The 21749-nt window shown below is 38.9% G+C and overlaps 1 protein-coding gene across 2 annotated transcripts in view; it reads left to right on the top strand.

The window, feature by feature from the left end:
• SCFD2 (sec1 family domain containing 2) overlaps positions 1-21749 on the top strand; it is a 395759-nt gene that overhangs the window by 28952 nt on the left and 345058 nt on the right. For both annotated transcript variants that reach the window (XM_055588555.1, XM_055588554.1), the window contains exon 3: positions 19639-19766. In XM_055588555.1, coding sequence (XP_055444530.1) covers positions 19639-19766 — 128 coding nt within the window. The remainder of the gene's footprint in view (positions 1-19638; positions 19767-21749) is intronic.

Genomic DNA, 21749 nt, shown 5'->3' with positions numbered 1-21749 from the left:
ATGAAGCAAGGAAGTCAAGAGTAAATAGGGACTTGGGGTGGTGAGGAGATGTATGCATAGGGGAGAAAAGGCCTTTCTAAGGAGGTATCTTTCAAGAAAGACCTCAGTGAAGTAAATTGTAAGCCTCATGGGTATCTGAGACTAGAACACTGCAACCCAGTGGAAAGACTAGGTATTTAGGGATTACTTGTGTTGATTTGCTTTCCCCTAGTGGCTCATGATGTTGAACATCTTTTCCTGTACTTATTTTCTATTTGCATATCCTCTTAGATAAAATGTCTCCACATCTTCTGCCCACTTTCTAATTGGACTTTTTTTTTTAAATATTGAAGTTCCTTATCACAATTTATTGGTGGTATTATTTTACCTGTTTAAGTGAAATATAGAAAGCTTACCATGCATTACTTCCCTTTACCTTCCCACACTTATAATCATCTTAATATTTCCTCTACATACATTTAGGACTGCAGTTCAGTTTAGTTCAGTCACTCAGTCGTGTCCAACTCTTTGCAACCCCATGAATCGCAGCACGCCAGGCCTCCCTGTCCATCACCAATTCCTGGAGTTCACCCAAACTCATGTGCATCGAGTCAGTGATGCCATCCAGCCATCTCATCCTCTGTCGACCCCTTCTCCTCCTGCCCTCAATCCCTCCTAGCCTCAGGGTCTTTTCCAATGAGTCAACTCTTTGCATCAGGTAGCCAAAGTATTGGAGTTTCAGCCTCAGCATCAGTCCTTCCAATGAACACCCAGGACTGATCTGCTTTAGAATGGACTGGTTGGATTTCCTTGCAGTCCAAGGGACTCTCAAGAGTCTTCTCCAACACCACAGTTCAAAAGCATCAATTCTTTGGCACTCAGCCTTCTTCACAGTCCAACTCTCACATCCGTACATGACCACTGGAAAAAACATAGCCTTGACTAGATAGACCTTTGTTGGCAAAGTAATATCTCTGCTTTTTAATATGCTATCTAGGTTGGTCATAACTTTCCTTCCAATACAATAATAAAATTTTTACTTCTATTGCCAAACATAGTTTAGAAAACTTAGGAGAAGAAGGAATGCTTATTGTATTTACACACAGACACACACACACATATATTTAAGCTGGTTTTTAAAAAATTGATTAATTACTTTTAATTTTTGGTTGTGCTGGATCTTTGTTGCTGCACGGGCTTTCCTCTAGTTGTGGTGAGCGGGAGCTACTCTCTAGTTGCCATGTGCAGGCTTCTCATTGTGGTGGCTTCTTTTGTTGTAGAGCACAAGCTCTAGGGCGTGGAGGCTTGGGTAGTTGCAGCACTTGGGCTCAATAACTGCGGCTTCCAGGCTCTAGAGCACAGGCTCAATAGTTGTGTTGCATGGGCTTAGTTGCTCTGTGGCATGTGGGATCTTCCCAGACCAGGGATGGAACCATGAGTCCGGCATTCGCAGGTGGATTCTTTTCCACTGAGTCACCCAGGAAGCCCTTCCTATATTTTTGCTTACTGTTTTCTTTCTTCATTATGTTTTAAGATTTCCTATTTTTACTTTGCCTTTTTAGAGATTTTCTTCAGCCATTCTTTTAGGATAGGTTTGCTGGTGACAGAATCTCTTAGTTTTCATTAATCTGAGAATACTGAGAATATTTTTTTTCTTCTCTTTCTTTTTTCTTTTGGCTGAGGTGAGTCTGTTGTGGCTCATAGGCTGGGGCACTCAGGCTTTCTCTAGTTGTGATGCAAGGGCTTCTCCTGTTGCAGAGCATAGGCTCAGTGCAGGCTCACCAGTTGCAATGAGTGACCTTAATTGCCCTGCGGCATGTAGTATCTTAGTTCCTCAACCAGGGATTGAACCTGAATCCCCCACATCGTACGTGCAGAGGCTTAGCCACTGGATCCCCAGGGAAGTCCTGCAACAGTATCTTATGGTTTTTTGAATACAGGTCTTTTACCTCCTTAGTTAGATTTTTTTTCCTTAGGTGTTTTTTCTGTTTGATGTGATGGTAAATGAGATTGTTTTCTTAATTTCTCTTGCTGATAGTTCATTGTTAGTTTATGGTAATGAGACAGATGTCTCTGTGTTAATTTTGTATCCTGAGACTTACCAAATTCATTGATTAGCTCTAGTAGTAGTTTTCTGGAGGCATCTTTAGGATTTTCTATGTATAGTATCATATCATCTGCAAGCAGTGACAGTTTTACTTCTTCTTTTCCAGTTTGGATTCCTTTTTTTTTTTTTTTCCTTCTCTGATTGCTGTGTCTAGGACTTCCAAAACTGTGTTGAATAAAAGTGGTGAAAATAAATATCCTTGTCTTGTTCCTGATCTTAGAGGAAATGCTTTCAGCTTTTCACTGGTGAATATGTTAGCTGTAGGTTTGCCCTATTTGGCTTTTATTATGTTGAGATATGATTCCCTCGAAGCTCAGTTGGTAAAGAATCTTCCTGCAATGTAGGAGACCTGGGTTCCATTGCTGGGTCAGGAAGATCCCCTGGAGAAGAAAAGGGCAACCCACTTCAGTGTTCTTGCCTGGAGAATCCCATTGACAGAGGAGCCTGGTGGGTCACAGTCCATGGGGTCACAAAGAGTTGGAAATGGTTCAGTGACTAAACCACCACCACCACCATGTTATCTCTGTGACCACTTTCTGCAGAGTTTGTATCACAAATGAGTATGGAATTCTGTCGAAAGCTTTTTCTGCATCTATTGAGATCATCGTGTGGTGTTTATTCTTCAATCTATTAATGTGGTATATTACACTGATTGGTTTGTGGAAAAATCCTTGTACCCCTGAGATAAATCCCACTTTATCATGGTGTATGGTCCTTTTAATGTATAGTTGAATTTGGATTGCTAGTATTTTTTTCTTTTCTGTGTTCAGCCTTAGTGATTTCCACAACTCTGTCTTCTAGCCCACTAATCTATTCCTCTGTATTATTTAGTCTATGGTGGCTCCTTCCAGTGTATTTTTCCTTTCAGTTATTGCATTCTTCATTTCTGTTTGATTGTTTTTATATATTTTCTAACTCTTTTTAAAACACTTCTAACTGCTCGCTCTGTGCATCCATTTTTCTCCTGAGTTCTTTGGTCATTTTATCATCACTATTTTGCATTCTGTTTCAGGTAGATTGCCTGCCTCCACTTCACTTAGTAGTTCTTTTGGGCTTTTATCTTGATCTTTCATTTGGAACATGCTCCTCTGTCCCGTTGTCCTGCCTAACTTGTTTTTATTTCTGTGTTTCTGGTATGTTGATTATACTTCCTGGCCTTGGAGCAATGGCCTTTTGCAGAAGACTTCCCATGTGTCCCAGCAGCAGACTCCCCTCTCATCACCAGAGCTGTATGCTCTCGTTGGTGCCCTCATTCTGGGCTCTTGCAGATCCTTCTCTTGTATCAGGCTGACTGCTGTTGGTGATGTGGTAGGCATAGCGGGCCCTGGTCCTGTTGGTTGCCAGGCCCTGCCTGGTGCTGAGGCTACTGGCCACTGGTTGTTGGGGCTGGGTCATGAGATGGCTGGCCATGGAAAGCCAGGGGATCCCTGGGGTGCTGATGGCTTGTCGGTGTGTGTGCCAGGGCCCGCCATGGCAGACGGCATGACTGTGGTGGTCCTGGAGCTGGTGTCTGCCCACTGGTGGCTGTGGCCTAGGCCCATTGGGCCCTGAGGGTGGTGCCTGCCCTTCAGTGTGTGAAGTTTGTCTCCGGGCTAGTTCCTGTCCTCTGGTGGGGCTGGTGCCACCTCACTGATAGGTGGAGCTGCGTCACAGAGTCTCTGGTTACAAGGCCCTGGGGTCCCCTAGGTGGTGCGCTGACCCACTTGTGGGTGGACCTTGGACCCAGGGGATTCTGTGGTGTGTTTGGATGAGGCTGGTCCTGAAGCTAGTGCTCTCGAGGCTTTCTGGTGGATGGGGCCAGACCCCAATGCTAAAAAGCTAGAGGGAGAATTCAGAAATGTCACTTGCCAGGACCAGTGTCCACATGGTAGAATGATCACTCCAAAATGGCTGCCTCCAGTGTCTATATCCCCAGGGTGAGCTCTGTTTGCCTCCTGTCTTCTCTGGGAGACTGCTCAGGATCAGCACCTGGTTCCTTTCAAGTTACTGCTTCTTCCCTGGGTCCCAGAGAGTGTGAGATTTTGTGTACACCCTTTAACAGTGGAGTCTCTATTTCCCTTTAAGAGTGGAATTTCTGTTTCCCTTTAAGAGTGGAGTCTCTATTTCCCACAGCCCTCCCTGCTAACCTTCAAAACCAAATGGTCTGATGGCTTGTCTGATGCTGGACCCCTAGGCTGTGGCACCTGATATGGGGAGCCCGTTGTGTGGAGGAAGGAGCCTCTTGCTTCTTGGGGTGAGACTGTACAATTGTAATTATCTTAATTATCACCTACCCAGGGGTGTAGGTATTGACTGTACTATATGTCTCCGCCTCACCTTTCTCATTGTGGTTCCTTCTTTACATCTTTAGTTGTAAAGATATATATATATATATATATATATATATATATATTTTAAACTAGATTCTAGTCTTTCTGATCAATGCGTGCTCTGTAAACAGTTATAATTTTGGTGTGCTCATACAGAAGGTGATCTCAGAGTCTTACCACTTTTATCACCTTGGTTAAGCTCCAAGCATAATTTTTAACTTAGGAAGGGTTGTGAGCGTTAAGGTGTTTGGTATTACTGAGTTTTTTCCTTGCCTTTACTTAGAACAGTGTTCCCAAACTTTGTTAGTTGAAGAATACCTTATTCATATACTGACCTTCCAAAGCTATTTGATATTTTTCTTTGAATTGATTGATGCCATAAAAGTTTTTTTTTCAAATATTTTTTAACATGTAAAAAAGTGGCAGGAATAGTACAAGAAACTTTTTTTTTTCCTTTGAAGCATTTGAGAATAATTTGCCTGTGCCCATCACTCCCAAAGACTTTAGTGTGTATCTGTCTCAAAGGGATATTCTCCACTGTAATCTCAATCAAGGAATCAACACTGTTAAACTAGTACCATCCAACCCAACCCACACGTTTTGCCACTTATCTCAATAATATTCTTTATCGAAACAAAAGGCTATTGGTCAAAATCACACATTGGCTTTGGTTGTCACATCTCCTTAGTGCCCTTTATCATGAGTCTTTCCTTGACATTCATGACCTTCACATTGCTGAAGAGCATAGGCCAGTTATTTTGTAGAATATCCCTTAGTTTAGGTTTGCCTCATGTTTCCTCATGAATAGATTTCAATTTTGCATTTTTGGCAAGAATATCACCTAAGCAAAGCTGTGTTCTTTTCATTACTTTCTGTCAGTGGCACACAGTTTAACTTTGTCCATAGTGACAACTTTGATCACTTGATTAAAGGAGACATTTTGAGATTATGTAAACATGCTTTTCCTCATCTAACTTTAACCCACTGGTTTAGCATCTATTAGTATTTCTTGGCCGAATTATTTCCATCGTGGCTGTTTTTAATCAGAGTTGTTTCAGACATGTGTACTTATAATCCCTTCATTTTGGGTTTTTACTTTGAATTACTACCTTTTACTAACAGAATAATTTTAACTACAAAAATCTAGAAGAAAGCCTGAAGATTTCTTTTTACTCCCTTCCTTATGGTTGGAGCTCTGTGAAGGGGTTCTCAGATGTTCAGATTTCAAGGAGCAGAGAAATTCAACAACAACGCAAAGCTCCTGACTTTTATTAGTCAAGTAAAGTCCTCCAGTTTTTCCATACAACAGACACTAAAGATTCTTTATCTTACAGTATTGAAAACACTTTAATTCAAATAATTTAGCTTTATGAGAAACTCTACCTTATCCTCACTGTAATTAACATAGTATGCTTGCTGTGCAAATGTAACTTCAAAAATAAGTTCTCTTTTCTAGCCTCTAAACATATGGCCACCCCCCAACCACCCTTATAGAAAAATCTGTTATATATTCTTCTCTCTTCAGATTTGCATTCATAGTAACACTTCAACAAGGTTTCGTATCTCTAAGGTGCCAAGGGACATGTACAAAATGCCTTAACAAAATATTAAAATGTGGGTGTTAAGATGATATAAATAATATGAGCAACATAAATTCATATTCCACCTGAATTAATGACTGTAATAATTTCAACAAATCAAGTTTTCTTGATTTAGTAGCTTTGAAAACTTACTCTTAATGTGTGTATAGGTACAGCGGTGTCAACCAGGGTGAATAGAGTATTAGATTCTGGACTCACCGTGTGGTAGTAGAATATTAATAGGTGTGCGGATTTTGACTTTCCATCTTCCTCATAGAGTGGAGTGATTGAAGGTGTGAAGTGAACAGGTTGAGTTTGTCTCTAAGAGCCTCTATAAAACTGTCACTAACTCTTTATCTTAGAGTTTCTCTACACATGAACCAGTCCTCAACTTTTCAAATCTCTAATTCAAGCCAAAACACACAGATGTAATCCACCACTGAGGAGAGTTCCCCAGTGGAGCAGATGCTGACCTTTGGAACGGGTCATGGAACTCAAAGTATAGCCTTCAGAGTCAGAAAAATGTTCATAGAAGGGACATGTATTTGGTTTTTTAAGTAATTTAGTTGTGTTAGTAATTTTAAAGTCTTCATACTGAGTTAATCTGTTTATGCATTAGAAATCCATGAGAAAACCCCTATTCTTTGTTTATGAATAAGTTTGTATCGATTATGGTTACAATCATTAGTGAGCTGGTAGAGAGTAGGAATAAGAAATGTTTATCTGTACTGAGATGAAGTTCAGCTTCCCACAGTTATTTTATATGATTGTCAAACAGTTTATATGTTGCATTCTGGTCCATTTTTTAAGAAGTTTCATAGGCCTATTGCTATGCTGAATGAAAGCATCATATTGAAGGAAGAAATGATGAGAGGAAACTTTGATTATATATCAAGTGGAGATTATTCTTTTATTATTCTGAACATTATAAAGCTTGTGTGGAGCTGTTTATCCTGGATTTAAACAATGTTTTATCCTGAACTTTATTTAGTTCGCTTAACACATGGTTGTGGTTTCTGCACTGTTAAAGTCATTCCAGTGCATTTATAATGTGGAACCAGTCACACCAATAGATTTCTATTAGCTGTAGATTGATAGAGAAGGCACATGCATTTTTTAGGACATTTAAAGTTTTTAAATACCAAACTGAAAGTATAGTTCACAAGATTATTGTGCTAATTAAAAGTTGATAACAGACAATACACTTATTTATGCTTTTAAAATGACAGCTCTTTCCCTAGGTAGACTAATGCAGAGTAAATTTATGGTGGTTTATTCTTAAGTGAGTATCCTGAGCAAATAATGAAAATTACTTCCCTATAGTATAAGAGAGATAGAGTATCAGTGAGAGTTGGGGGTTTGATACCAGTGACCTGATCATAGTAGGAGCTGCATCATGGTTCCTGCTTTTTCCATTCTCCTCTGCTTCTTCCCTGAAGTGTACTTCAGTGCCATAGTGAGTTTAACATTTTTGAAGTGACCTTATCTTTTTCAGCAATATAGTTGATAGTTATGGGAACATTCTTTAACAAATAGGACAGTGGATATAAAACATCCTTAAAGCAATCCCTTCCTTTCAGTTGAACCAGAGAGGATGTGTTGATGTGGCTTTTTTTTTTTTTTTTTTTTGGTGTCTTTGAACAGTTTCTGTGCAGTTTTTGTTTTCTAATCATTAGTGTAGTGGCTTTTCCACCAAAACTTTGTGACCTTGAGCAAGATACTTAATTTCTCATAGTCACAGTTTCCTTTTCTGTAAAAGAAAAGTTCAGTGAGTGATTTCTAAGGGAACTTTGATTCAGATTCCTTTTACGTTGTGATTTTCATGTGCTGTGCTTGAAAAATAAGCTCTACACTTGAATTAGCAGTACATGAGGGGAGTGATTTTATGTCTCTTTTGTTCACTAAAATATTCCCAGTCCCAAGAACAGGGCCTGGTGCAAAGTAAGCACTCATATTTGTTGGAAAAAATGAATAAAACCCAACAGAAGAATCTTCAATAGGAAGAAATAAATGATTATATTTTAAAATTAAATTTTATCTGCAGACTTTGAAAACATTATAATTTTAATATTCATCTTGAGTTATTTTTAGAAGACTGGCTATTTATACATACATTTAACTGTACAAATAATAATAAATCTTATTCTTACCTCATCCCAGTAAAATCCTTTGGTGGCTCTCCATTGCCCTTTATGTAAAGATTAAAACTTTCACTTGTTTTAGAATGCCTTCTTAGATCTGTACCATGCTTATTTCTTCGCCTTCATCTCTTCCGTGTTTTCCTGCCACTTCCTTCTCTTCCCTCCCACGTGCTCACACTCTTGGCTGCAGCTACACTAAACTTCTTTCAGGACTTTAGCATCCTGCTCTCCCACCTTCTGGCCATCCCACATGTTACTCTTTTCCTTTCCTCATCTTTTATTTCTTCCAATAGCTCGTAGTGCATTAGCTTATTAGATGACTAGTTTAGTAGCTATTCTCCCCAACTAGACTTTGGAGCCTTTCTGAGCCTTTCTGAGGGGTTTGTGCCTGACTTGTTCACTCTTGTGCCCTGTTACACCTCCAGTGCCTGGCACAGTCCATGGTCATGGGTCATTGATGGCCTCAGTACACTGCCACTCATGGACCCAGGATGCTGACATTCTGCTGAAGCTAGAACGTCTCTGTGCTCAGTGCCCTGAAACCAGTTCCCTCTCGATTTATTAAAATAAATTCTATTTAACAGCTTGTAATTTGAGTTAATGACAAATGTTACAGATAAAATAGGACAAGTGGATTTGAAGTAGGAAGCACCACGTTAGCTAGCATGATCAAGGAGGGAAGCCTTGAGCAGTGCCTACAACATAACTGACACTTGGTCGGTGCTCAGTGAATATTTGTTGAATGAACGAGAGTTAATCAATGGACATCTGGAGGAAAAGGGTTCTAGGCAAAGGGAATAGCAAATACGAAAGCCCTGAGAACATACTTTGACCCATTCAAGGGGCTGAAATCAGACCAGTATGGCTGGGTCCTAATGGGTAAAAGTGAGACATGAAGATGTAAAATATAGGAATGCACTGAAGTATATAAGCTTGTTGGCCAAAATAAGGAAATTAAATTTCAGTGTGATAGTAGTAAGAAGCTTAGAAGGGTTTTGAGCAGGAGAATGATATGATCTGGTAGCTTTAGGAAATCACTCTAGTCCAAGCTTTAAGTTCTTGCCTGTACTGTGCAGTGACCTCTTTCCCAGTCCTTAGATCCATTCTGAACAATGGGGCCAGAGTGGTCTTTTAATAATGCAGATCTGATTAGGTTAGTCTGTTGCTGAAGACCCTTCAGTTGCCCTTGAAAAAATGTCTACAATCTCTAACGTGGATTACCAAGCCTTGGATAATTTGACATAAGCTGAAGGCAGTATCAGACTAGATCTTCATGCTCCATTCATATTAGTTTTCATTTCCTTGAGAAGGTCTCAAGTTCTCTTCTCAGAACCCCATCCTGTGATGCTGCTCTTACTTAGACTGATCTTACTTCGTTTTTTAACTGGCGAGCTCCTGCTCATATTTCCGGTCTCACTGTCACATCCTTAGCTACTCCCTGTCCTCTGCGCTCACACCCAGACCAGTGTTCTACTCTCCCTGGGCTCCTATATCCTCTTTTGTCGCCTAGTCCCTAGGCGTCTGCTCAGTTCCAGCCTCCCTGCCAGCTTGCTAGCTCCCTGAGGACCGGGCACTGGAGGCTGCTCACCAGCTGTGATGAGCACCTGGCTCACGGGGCGTGCCCATATTCTGAGAGAAAGAAGCAATGCGGAACTGCTTGCCAGTGCCAGGGGTCTATTTCAGTATCCTTCTGTGCTTAGCTGTTTTCTGTTCTGTTGAGATGAAGGTTAACGGATTATTTTGTTTAAGATGAGGTAATTGTTTTCAAAAGTAGTCAAGAGGGAAGATGACTATTGAAAGCTCTGTGAATAATTCAGTTAACAAACCTACCTTCATAGCTCATTAAGCTTACCACTGATGGAAGCCATCATTCCCTGCTGTGAAAAACTATGACTCAGATGGCCCTCTGTTTAAAATTAGTTGAAAATGCTTCTTTGGTTGTTTTTGTTGTTGTATCATTGTATTTCTGGTGCAATACTGTAACTGTTACTGCAAACCGTGTGAGTCAACTTAGCTTCCCGTGCCTGCTATGGAGAAACCATTTCTCTGAGTTTAGTCATAAGATAATAGTGTGCATTCATGTTTTACCCTCGGTCCCTTAATTGCAAGCCTTTCATCTGATTAAGTAGAACCATGATTCAGTTTTTAGCTGCCTTTAAAAAATTAGTACTGTCTTTTTTATATTTTATTTGATGATGAATATTTCCTGTTCCTGACATTTTATACATGCCAAACCAATACAGCTTCTAAGATTTCATTCATAGTTGAGGAATTCTGGTGAATAAGATGTCAAGAATTATCTGGAAGGACCATATCTTCCTGTATAGAAGTCTCCTGAGACTTAAAACTAATTCTAGAAGGTTACTATTATGTATACTGCTGGTCTTTAGTCTTCAAACACAACAGTTTGATTTTTAAGGATACAAGATAATCAGTTTATCAAAAAAGAGCATAAATTTAGTATGCATTTGGTTACAATGACAGTATAGAAACAAATTCTGTATAATTCATAGTAATAAAATGGATCTTTTCATAGGACAAATATTCTTCTTTTATATTACATATTACAAGGAATCTGTTGAAGCAAATAAAATTGTATTCTAGTAACTACAGGGAAATAAAGTTTGTCTCATTGGAAAATGACTTTAAAAACAGAGGAAAAGGTAGAAAATAATTTAATATATTTTTTAAGCCATCAGGAATATTCTTTTGTTAGCTCTTTTTGTCACTGGGCTTGTGAAGAAGAAAAAAGGTTTTAATAAAAGTAACAGCAGGGGATATTCACCCATCTTTCACTGTGTTACACAGTTAATCAAATTCATACATGTGAACTCAGAGTACCAAGGCATAAGGAAAACCGTGTGGATATGGCTTGTTAGAGATCCTGGGAATCTCAGTAGTATTCTAGTTTGAGCATTTTGTTTTACAGAATAGTGTAGAACTGTGGTAAAATAGTAAGATTTTGGAGTTCACAGGGACCTGGGTACAAATCCTCATTTATTGGCTGTGTGATTTGGGTACATAATTTTATTTAAGACTCAGCTTTCTCACTTGTAACGTGGCAATGATTCTTACCCTTGAGAGTTGTTGATCAATAAGATAATATAGTAATATTAGTGATTTTTCAATAAATGAAAATGATCACAATAATAGATTAATAATATTTATAAAATATAAAGGTATTTATATTTTATATTTACTTTACCAAAGGTATATTTACTTTACCTTTTTGGTAAAAGATCACAGAAACATCTCATTGGTGCTTTGAGTGTTAGTTCCTCTATCTACATATTCCTTCCTTTATTGTTAACAATGGGATATTAGATAGGTGGCTTCATTTTGTCTCCATTTTTATCAGTGATAAAATAGCTGGAGGCCATTTCTTCTTTCTTTCCCAAAGATATAATGAACATCAAATAAGAGCTAATAATATCTCAGGGCAATGTAGACTTTGATTTTTTTGTCAGTTCAGTTACATAAATGTTATATATATGTTGACTTAAAATTCAGCAAGTCTTCTTAGAAACATTTAAAGAAGAGAGTTGTCTAAAAGTGGGACATGATGGTCATTGTGTCGCAAGGACTATCAGTGACTAATGGTGACCTACAAGGGAAGTAGTATGATATTGTTTAAAATAAAAAGTGTGCAAAATCCTGAGAGCAAACTTCACCTGCTTCATGAGTGAATGTGGATCTACTTCATTCTTCTCTAAGGCAGAACAGAGGGTATATTAAGAATTGGAAAAGAAAGCTGACATGAAAAGTTTAAAATAATTGATATTATGAGTAATGAATTCTCCCTAGTGATTTGTGTAGTGCAACACGGCACGGCATAGTAGAAAGATTACTGGATCAGAGCCAGTAACTTGGGTATGAGACCTGGTTTTACCAGATGCTGATTGAGTCATTACAGAAGTCAGTTGGCTTCTCTGAGGCTCTTTAAACTGGGGCAGTGATAATGGCTTAGCTTATGAGGTGAGGATTGCGTGGGACATAACTTCTTTTTTAAATTCTGAAATGTTTCTAAAATGGAATGTAGTGATGGTGTTTTTTACTCATCTTTTATTTACCTTTAAAAACTCTTCCTTAAGTTACCCATGAAAAAAATTGTTTTTGGCTGGGCTCAATTATTAAAAAGATGTTGTCACAATCCAAAAGGATACACTCACCTTGCAGTGCATGTGTTCACTGCAGCACTATTTACGATAGCCAGGACAGGGAAGCAACCTAAATGTCCATCAGCAGAGGAATGGAGAAGGAAGATGTGGTACGTATATACACTGGACTATTACTAAAACCATTGCAGATGGTGATTGCAGCCATGAAATTAAAAGACGCTTACTCCTTGAAAGGAAAGTTATGACCAACCTAGACAGCATATGAAAAAGCAGAGACATTTCTTTGCCAACAAAGGTCCGTCTAGTCAAGGCTAGTACGAGGTTTTCCCAGTAGTCATGTATGGATGTGAGAGTTGGACTAGGAAGAAAGCTGAGCACTGAAGAATTGATGCTTTTGAACTGTGGTGTTGGAGAAGACTCTTGAGAGTCCCTTGGACTGCAAGGAGATCCAACCTGTCCATCCTAAAGGAGAGCAGTCCTGGGTGTTCATTGGAAGGACTGATGTTGAAGCTGAAACTCCAATACTTTGGCCACCTGATGTGAAGAGCTGACTCATTTGAAAAGACCCTGATGCTGGGAAAGATTGAGGGCAGGAGGAGAAGTGGACGACAGAGGACAAGATGGTTGAATGGCATCACTGACTCAATGGACATGGGTTTGGGTGGACTCCAGCAGTTGGTGATGGATAGGGAGACCTGGTGTGCTAAGGTTTGTGGGGTTCAAAGAGTCTGACACGACTGAGCAACTGAACTGAACTGAATAAGAATGAAATAATGCCATTTGCAGCAACATGGATGAACCTAGAGATTGTCATACTGAGTGAAGTAAGTCAGAGAAGGAGAAATATTATATGACATCCCTTATATGTGGAATCTAAAAAGAAATTATATAAATGGACTTAACAAAACAGAGACTCTCAGACTTAAAGAACAAACTTATGGTTTCTGGGAGAAGGATGTGGGGAGGGGATAGTTAGGGGGTTTGGGATGGACTTGTACACAGTGCTGTTTTTAAAATGGATAACCAATGAGGGGCCTACTGTATAAACACATGGAATTCTGCTCAATGTTATATGGCAGCTGGGATGGGAGGGGAGTTTAAGGGAGAATGGATACATGTATATGTATGGCTGAGTCTCTTCTCTTTTCACCTGAAACTATCACAATGTTGTTAATTGGCTATAACCCAATAGAAAATATAAAGATTTTTTTTAAAAGGTGTTGTCCAGCTGTTCCTTAATTTAAAAGATAAAGCATGATGGAGTTGGTTTACAGTAGAGCACAAAGGATTTAGATTTGGTATAAAGAGTATCTAATAACAGTTTGATTTGTTTGAAGCTGTAATGTTTTTCTCATAAAGTTTTCTTTAGATGCCTTCAAAAACTAATGATAGATTTATATCTGTTTGTGTTGGGTTAAGTAGCATCCTGCAGAAGATGTAGAGTTGGTTAGCATTATTTCTGATGTTCACTTCTACCCCTGAAGTTGTACATCCACTTTATAAGTCAGTCTGGAAGTGTTTATAGAACCTGAACTCCTTGTAAAAGTAAAAGTTGTAGTCTTAAAATGTCTTTTTGTGTGCAATCTACAGGATTTCAGTATTGTTAAATTGATGAGTACCTAACTCATTGCTTAAAAAGTTTGTACAGAAAACGCTAATTCCCTAAAACTTTGAGTCTCTATCTTTAGTAAAGTTTCTTATCTTATTCCTGAAAATCAAAATTCATCAAAGTGTCTTATGTAGGGGGATTGGTTAGGTTGGTCTTAACATGTTTCATTATGAATTTTGCACTATATATTGTTGACCTTTTCATATTAGAAAATGAACCTACTGACAATGATTATCCATATGTATATATAATTTTGTAGAAGAAATGAAAGTACTTCTAAAACAGGCTTCCTTCTATATATCTTATGAGAAGATCCTGACCACTGATTTTTTTTTTTTTAATTTGTTAAAATATAGTTGATTTTAGCTTCCTGGTGGCTCAGATGGTAAAGAGTCCACCTGCCAGTACAAGAGACTCAGGCGACATGGGTTTGATCCCTGGGTGGGAAACATCCCCTAGAGAAGGAAATGGCACCCCACTCCAGTGTTCTTGCCTGGGAAATCCCATGGACAGAGGAGCCTGGTGGGCTACAGTCAGCGGGGTCACAGAGAGTTGACACAACTGAGCGACTGAGCAACAACAACAGTTGATTTGCAATGTTATGTTAATTTCTACTGTACAGTAAAGTGACTCAGTTATACATGTATATTCTTTTCCTTTATGATTTATCACACAATACTGAGTATAGTTCTCTGTACTATGAATACAGTAAGACCTTGTTGTTTATCCATCTAGTATACAATAGTTTGCACCTGCTAATCCCAAACCCCCAATCCGCACTCCCATCTTGGCAACCACAACTCTGTTCTTCATGTCTGTTGACTGATTTTTTTTTTTTTATTAGTACTACTGCTGCTGCTGCTACTGCTGTGTTTTGGGGGGCACTTACTGTGTGCCAAGCATTGTCCTAAGTCTTTAGATATACTAGCACATTCATTTCTCATAACAACCCACTGAATATGTACTATTACCATGCCCAGACAACAGAGGAAGAAACATGCATTTAAGTAACCCTGCTAGGGATGTAGAGCCCTTCGTGTTTGGGATCCAGATCCTGTGCTTCTGCCCATCTACGTGCTGCTAGCACCCGTGCGCCACACTGGCCCTGCTGTGATTGCCCTCTGTGTAGTGCTTTTTCCCTCATTGGGAAAACAGAGAGCTTGTACTCTCAGAGAGGACAGAGAATTATTTAAAACATATTATCATGATTATAATGTGAATTTCAGTAAACTTTCCTTGACATGAAATTGGACATCAGGAATTGATTTCATGTGTGAAATGTCTATTGAATGTCTATTGAATCAACTTTTGTGAACACATCAGAGAACACATTTTGTGAACACATTCAGCTCCGATGCTGATATATGCTTACACATTCAGTATGTGTGTAAGCCACCAAGTGGCAGCAAGCGTGACCTGGTGAAGAAGTGGTTGCAGGACACAGTAGAGCTGCTGGCAAGTCTGATCTTGTTCAGCTCTGATTTTTCAGAGAACCAGAGCTAGTTCATGAATGTTAACTTGGTAAGCTTGATGATGACCATGTTCAATGTGGGGGGTATGATATGTTTAGAAAACTGTTTTGGACAGAAAGTAGACATTAGCAACTGTAGTATCTGGAGAGTTTGAATTGTTCATATCAACAAACAGTTTTCATGACCCAGCTCCACATCAGTGTTAGAGACTGTGTAAACTGTGTATTTCTCTTAGTGTTTTAATAGAAAAGAGCCTGAGAGTACAAGACCCCAGTGGCTTCAGTACAGATGAACAAATCGAGATTGTGTGAAAAACATACTCAGTGTAATTAAGCAGATTCATTTAATATATCACAAACCCTTAAGCATATTGAATTTTAAAACAATACCTTTTATAGCAATAGTAATAGCAACCACAACAACCACACAAATGCATTTACTGTAAATCAGGAGAGTGCTTTATGTGCATTATCTTAGTTAACCCTTCAACTACCTTCTGAGGTAGTCACTATGTTACTTCCATCTCACAGACAAGGAAACGGAGAATAAGAGAGCGTTAGTTACATGCGTGAGGCTATGCAACTAGCAAGCATTGTTTGTTCATTCACTGTTTGTTGAGTGTTAACTACCACAGCCTGGCACTGTTCTAGGTAATGGGGAATTAGCAATGAGTATAAAAGAACCTCTGCCTTCACAGAAGGACCTTACCTTCAATGAGGGAGCTAGACAACAAAGAGAAACATGGAAACCTAGAATGAGTCAATGGTAATATGGATTATGCAGGCTAATAAAACCCCATAGGTGGAAGGGTGTGCTGGGAAAAGGTGCTGCGATGGGTTCTCATCACTCTTCTACACTGGTGGTAAGGAGGGACTTCTCTGAAATGGTGACATCTCAGCTGACACTTGAAGAGAGAGAGGAACGTTTGTAAGAAGAAAATGCCTGGCAAAGGAGCGAAAGAGGTCCCTGTGCTTGGAGTGCCTGAAGGCTCACAGAGGCCATGTAATTGCTGTGGGTGAAGGGAAGATGGTTGGGGTTGGAACCCAGATTTATCTGACCTCAGAGCTCACATTTTAATCATTACGGTAGTCTGATGGGGCAGCCACAGCATTGCCCAACCTGTTGTGATCTTGGAGACACTATTATTCTCATGGAAAAGAAAGCAAGAGCATTAGTTGCTCAATCCTGTCTTTGCAACCCCATGAACTCTTTGCGACCCCATGAACTGTAGCCCGCCAAGCTACCTTGTCCATGGGATTTCCCAGGCACTGGAGTTGGTTGCCATTTCTTTCTCCAGGAGACCTTCCCGACCCAGAGATTGAACCCATGTCTCCCACATATCCTGAATTGCAAGTAAATTCTTTACTGCTGAGCCACCAGAAAAGCCCCATGGAAAAGAAGAGGACAGTCAATTTCTACTCTAGAGGTTCTGTGTGTAGAGTTGAGAGTATAGGAGAAATCTCTGTGGTTTAGGAGCTTTGGAAAATAAAAGTAGGAAGTGATTGATTCAGTTCAGTTCAGTTCGGTCGTTCAGTCGTGTCTGATTCTTTGCGACCCCATGAACCGCAGCACGCCAGGCCTTCCTATCCATCACCAACTCCTGGAGTCCACCCAAACCCATGTCCATCGAGTCGGTGACACCATCCAACCATCTCATCCTCTGTTGTCCCCTTCTCCTCCTGCCCTCAATCTTTCCCAGCATCAGGGTCTTTTCAAATGAGTCAGCGCTTCGCATCAGGTGGCCAGAGTATTGGAGTTTCAGCTTCAACATCAGTCCTTCCAATGAACACCCAGGACTGATCTCCTTTAGGATGGACTGGTTGGATCTCCTTGCAGTCCAAGGGACTCTCAAGAGTCTTCTCCAACACCACAGTTCAAAAGCATCAATTCTTCGGCGCTCAGCTTTCTTTATAGTCCAACTCTCACATCCATACATGACCACTGGAAAAACCATAGCCTTGACTAGACGGACCTTTGTTGGCAAAGTAATGTCTTAGCTTTTTAATATGCTGTCTATAGACTATAAATTTTGGAAACTGGGAGGTGTGTATCTTCCTTTCTCAAAATTCCTCAGTGGTTCTCCATTGCCTTCAGAGCTTTAAAGAAATTAAGTAATTTTCCCAAAGCCCCATAGCAAATAGATCTAGTTAAAACTATTTTTTTTTAATTGTAGTGTAGTTCATTTACAATATTGTGTTAGTTTCAAGTGTAAAACAAAGTAATTCAATTATATATTCAGATTCTTTTCCATTATAGGTTATTAGAAGGTATTGAATATTGTTCCCTGTGCTGCACAGTAAATCCTTGTTGTTTATCTATTTTATGTATAGTGGTGTGTATCTGTTAATCCCATACTCCTGATTTATCCTTCCCCCTCTTCCCTTTGCTCTTTGGTGACCATAAATTTGTTTTCTATATCTGTCTGTTTCTGCTTTGTAAATAGATTCACTTGTATTATTTTTTAGGTTCCATGTCTAGATGTAGTCCTAGTTTTGAATGATGATGAAAACTTTGTTCATGACTGCTGAACTATGTTACTCTTTCAGAAAGCGAAATCGGTCACCTGCTTCTTGCCTTCTTGTAACTTGTAGCTGAAGTCAGCGAACCCTGGGAAGGGATGCAGGGCCCCCCCAGAGTAGCTCCCACTATCTCTTTCACACTTACATCTGCTGCCCCTCCCCTTCCACCTTAGCATGAAACAAACCAGTGCTTCTTAGAGTCATTTAAGACCTAGGCTTTGAACGCTCTGAAATGTCCTTCCTCTTGTTTTGTGGCTAAGATTTTTATCTTTCTTGAAGATTGAGATATAATTTCCAGTTTTGAGTTATAATTTCTTCTGTTGGCTGCTTTTGTATGTGTGTACTCGCTCATCGTTTCTGGTAGAGATCATTGTCTGAGTCCTTGCCCTGCCAGTGAGGATTGGAGCCCCTCTGTGCTACCACAGAAATCTATGTCAGTGTTGGCTATGCCTCTTACCATGCTCTTTTGGGGGGTTAATTTCTTTGCTCATATGTCTGCCTATTCTTCCAGTCAATAAATCACTACAAGCTTGTGCCCTGGCTTTTTTTTTTTTGTCTATGTTCCAACCATGGAGAATAGGGCTTGGCATGCAGTTTACCTGCTCCTTTAAATTAAACAGAATATTAATTTTAATATTAATGATGATAGTTTTGGTCAGATCAAAACAAGTGGAATATATTGAGCAGCGATGTTAGTTCACTGAGGAAAAAATAAATGATAATAAAAGCAACTGCTTTTAATGAAAGGTTATTATGTGCCAGACTCTAAACTCAGCCTGAAATACATCATTCCATTATTCCAAATCACATTCAAACGTGAAAGTTATACCTTATTCGGTATAATTTTAAAGCTAAGTTAATATCTTATTAGATATAACTTTTAAGATGAAACTTTTAAAAATGTATCAGTGTTTGAACTATGGCTAACTAACTGAATAGTAGGAAGTATTTCTGGGGCTTGAAGTAGAGGGAAATGTCCTTAGGAAGGGACAGAAGTAACCTTTGTTTCTTTATACTCAGTTTTTCAAATGTGTATACTTGGCTCCATGCAGCGATCTTCCGGAAAGAACACTGTACTCATTTATTATTGGGACATGGCATGTTGGGAGAGACAGAGGGCTGTTGGAGAAGTGAGGCCAGATGAGACCCTGCACAGTGCAGTGCTTCGTGCGCTTATCAACGGTTAATTGTAAGGGCTTCGTCAGCGCCGTCCTTGCCGCCCAAGGCCCCTACGTGGGCTACTTGCATGGTTTCTTAACCTAATTCCTGATTGCCATTCACTTGGAAATCTACTCATTAGGGATTCTGTTGAGTAATTTTTGTAATTTTTGAATAGGAGAAATTGAATCATAAATCATTGCTGATTGCTTTCTGTTTCTCAGACAAGTGTATTATCTGAAATCAATATGCTTATAATCACATCAGTTTTGGACATGCATTTAATTTTGGTTTACATAACATTTATATCTTATCTAGCAGTGTTCAGTTTTACTCTGAAATACTTTTAAATGCAAATTCTCAGGATATCACACAGTTTTCCTACACTGCTCATAGTATAGTATGATTCCCTCCCACTTTGAGGGTGCTTGATTTTACTGTCTTCTTAATTTTTCAGCATTTTGTGCTGCTTAGAATGGATCAGATATTCTTTATTTAATCCTAATATTTTTAATACTTAGAGTCCATCAGTTAGAAGGACTACATTGGTACTCAAAAAAGACGCTTAAGAAATTATTTTGCTTGCTACCCTTTCCATTATTCAGTAGAAATTTACTCTAAAGCTCTTTTTGTGGTTTTATTGCAGTGACCCGGCAGCCAAAGCCCTGTGGGAAGCCTTATTGAACACCAAGCACAAAGAAGCAGTGATGGAAGTCCGGAGACACCTAGTGGAGGCAGCAAGCAGAGAAAACCTGCCAATCAAGATGAGTTTGGGTAAGTCACCAGCTTCCCCAGCAGACCATGATCGCCTGCCCTGAGGAAGTTCCTTTAAGCCTGCTCTGATCTGTGGGCCAACCTAGTCATCATGGCATCTAGGTAAAAGTATTGAAGACATCTTTAAACTGTTGAAAGAGTAGGAAAGGATGCCCCCCGGGGCTCAACCATGAGCCCTTTCCTTAGACTCAGCTTTGGGAAGCCCAGGCAAGTCCTTGCCCACAAAGGGTCATGCTTTTAGTTGTTTCTTCTAGAATGATTAAAATCAGTCTGAACTCCTCCTTCATTCTGCCCACTCCCCTCTACTCCCCACTTGCTGTGGTTAAATGATCTTTTATTGGATTTGAATTGATGAATGAATGATGATGCTGAGAAATCAGTTGAGCAAATGGACATATTCTGTTCTGGCTCCTCACTCTTAGACTAGTCTGCTGATTGTCTGGTCACAACCCTCTTACCCCTTCTTCACCATGGGTGTTTTATAACTTACTCTTCTCATTTCTTTCTCTCTCTTTTTTTAACCTGCAGTTTTGTCTTTAGTATTAGAAGAATGGGGCTACAGTGAAATTTAAGTTTTAAATTGCTGTTTTCTTTTGGTTTAAAAAAATCAGAGAGCTAATGTTTTGAGAAAAATAAACTTTGCTTTACATTTTTTGAAATAAATACTTTTATTAATATAGAAATATTTAAATATGGATATTTAATCTGGTTAATAGGTAGAATTTATTTCTGGAAACTTGCAAAGGTTTATTTCTCTATTTTAAAAACAAGGTTTCTTTTATAATCTGATCTTAAGTATCTGATAAATATTAATACATTTTACTAGAAGGGTAAATTTTTCTTATTGAGATTTCTCACCCAAATTCTTGATTACTGATGAGTAAAAAAAAAAAAATCAAACTGTCAAGTTGAAATAGAAGAGCAGACTTTTGGAAATAAAAGAATACAGATGAACCCAGAAGAAAAAAAAAATTTAGAAGGTCATAATATGAAAAAAAACTGTAACTCTCAGTGTGTTAAGTGATTACGTATGAAGGTTTTAAGTAACATGAAGGATGATAAGAAAAGTGAAAGTAACTGACATTTATTGAGCACTTACAATGTACCAGGTCTTATTCTAACTCTTTACATGTGTTATTTAAAATTCACAGTAATTCTATGAGACTGATACCGTGAGTATCCCATTTTTCAGATAAAGGACCTAAAATAGAGAAAAAGTATGTACCCAGGGCCCATACATCTGATAAAGAGTAGGACTGGAATTTAAATCTAGACATTGTAATGTGAAATAATGTGTTTTTTATTTGTAAGATTATCCTAACTCCATACAACCAATGCCAGAGTCCTATATGTTGTTTTGGAATAGAAATAAAGTTGTTTCTTTGAGGTCATCCTGGTATTTGACTGTAATTCTGGTTTCTTTTTCACTCTTTCCTTCCTGCCTCCCCTCTTTCTTTCTTTCTCCCTCTCTCCTTCTCTCCCTTCTTCCTTCCTTCCTTCTTCCCACAGTTAGAGGTATCCATTAATAAGGTATGTTCACCTAGTATAGTTCTTTATCTATGCATATGCTGAAATAAGAACTAATGCACATTGTGAAGAGAGAGAAGTAGGAATGCACAGAAGGTCTGAGTGAAAGGTTAATTTATATTGTGTTTCAGTGATAAAATCTTATGATGCTATCCCAGAGCATAAATCAGCTTTTATTGCTCAATCAGTGCAGAACTCTTAAAAGTTCAAAACACTTTACATTTCTAAAGCTCTGTATCTTTTAAAAATAATCAGAGTCAGAAAAAAAAAAAGCGGGTAAGCCCATAAGGAATTCAGTTTAAATATTTGAGTTTTCTGTCGACCAAAAAAAAAAATTTAGATAAGATGGTTTGATTTATCCCCAAACTCCAGACATAGGGGAGGGGCTGGGGGGGAGAAGGAAAGAATCAGACAATTGTTAGCAACCTTTGTTGTAAGAAGGACCAAAAAGATTGA

This window comes from Bubalus kerabau, chromosome 7 (genome assembly GCF_029407905.1).
Source record: "Bubalus kerabau isolate K-KA32 ecotype Philippines breed swamp buffalo chromosome 7, PCC_UOA_SB_1v2, whole genome shotgun sequence".
NCBI lineage: Eukaryota > Metazoa > Chordata > Mammalia > Artiodactyla > Bovidae > Bubalus > Bubalus kerabau.
This window is presented reverse-complemented; position numbering and strand designations above follow the sequence as displayed.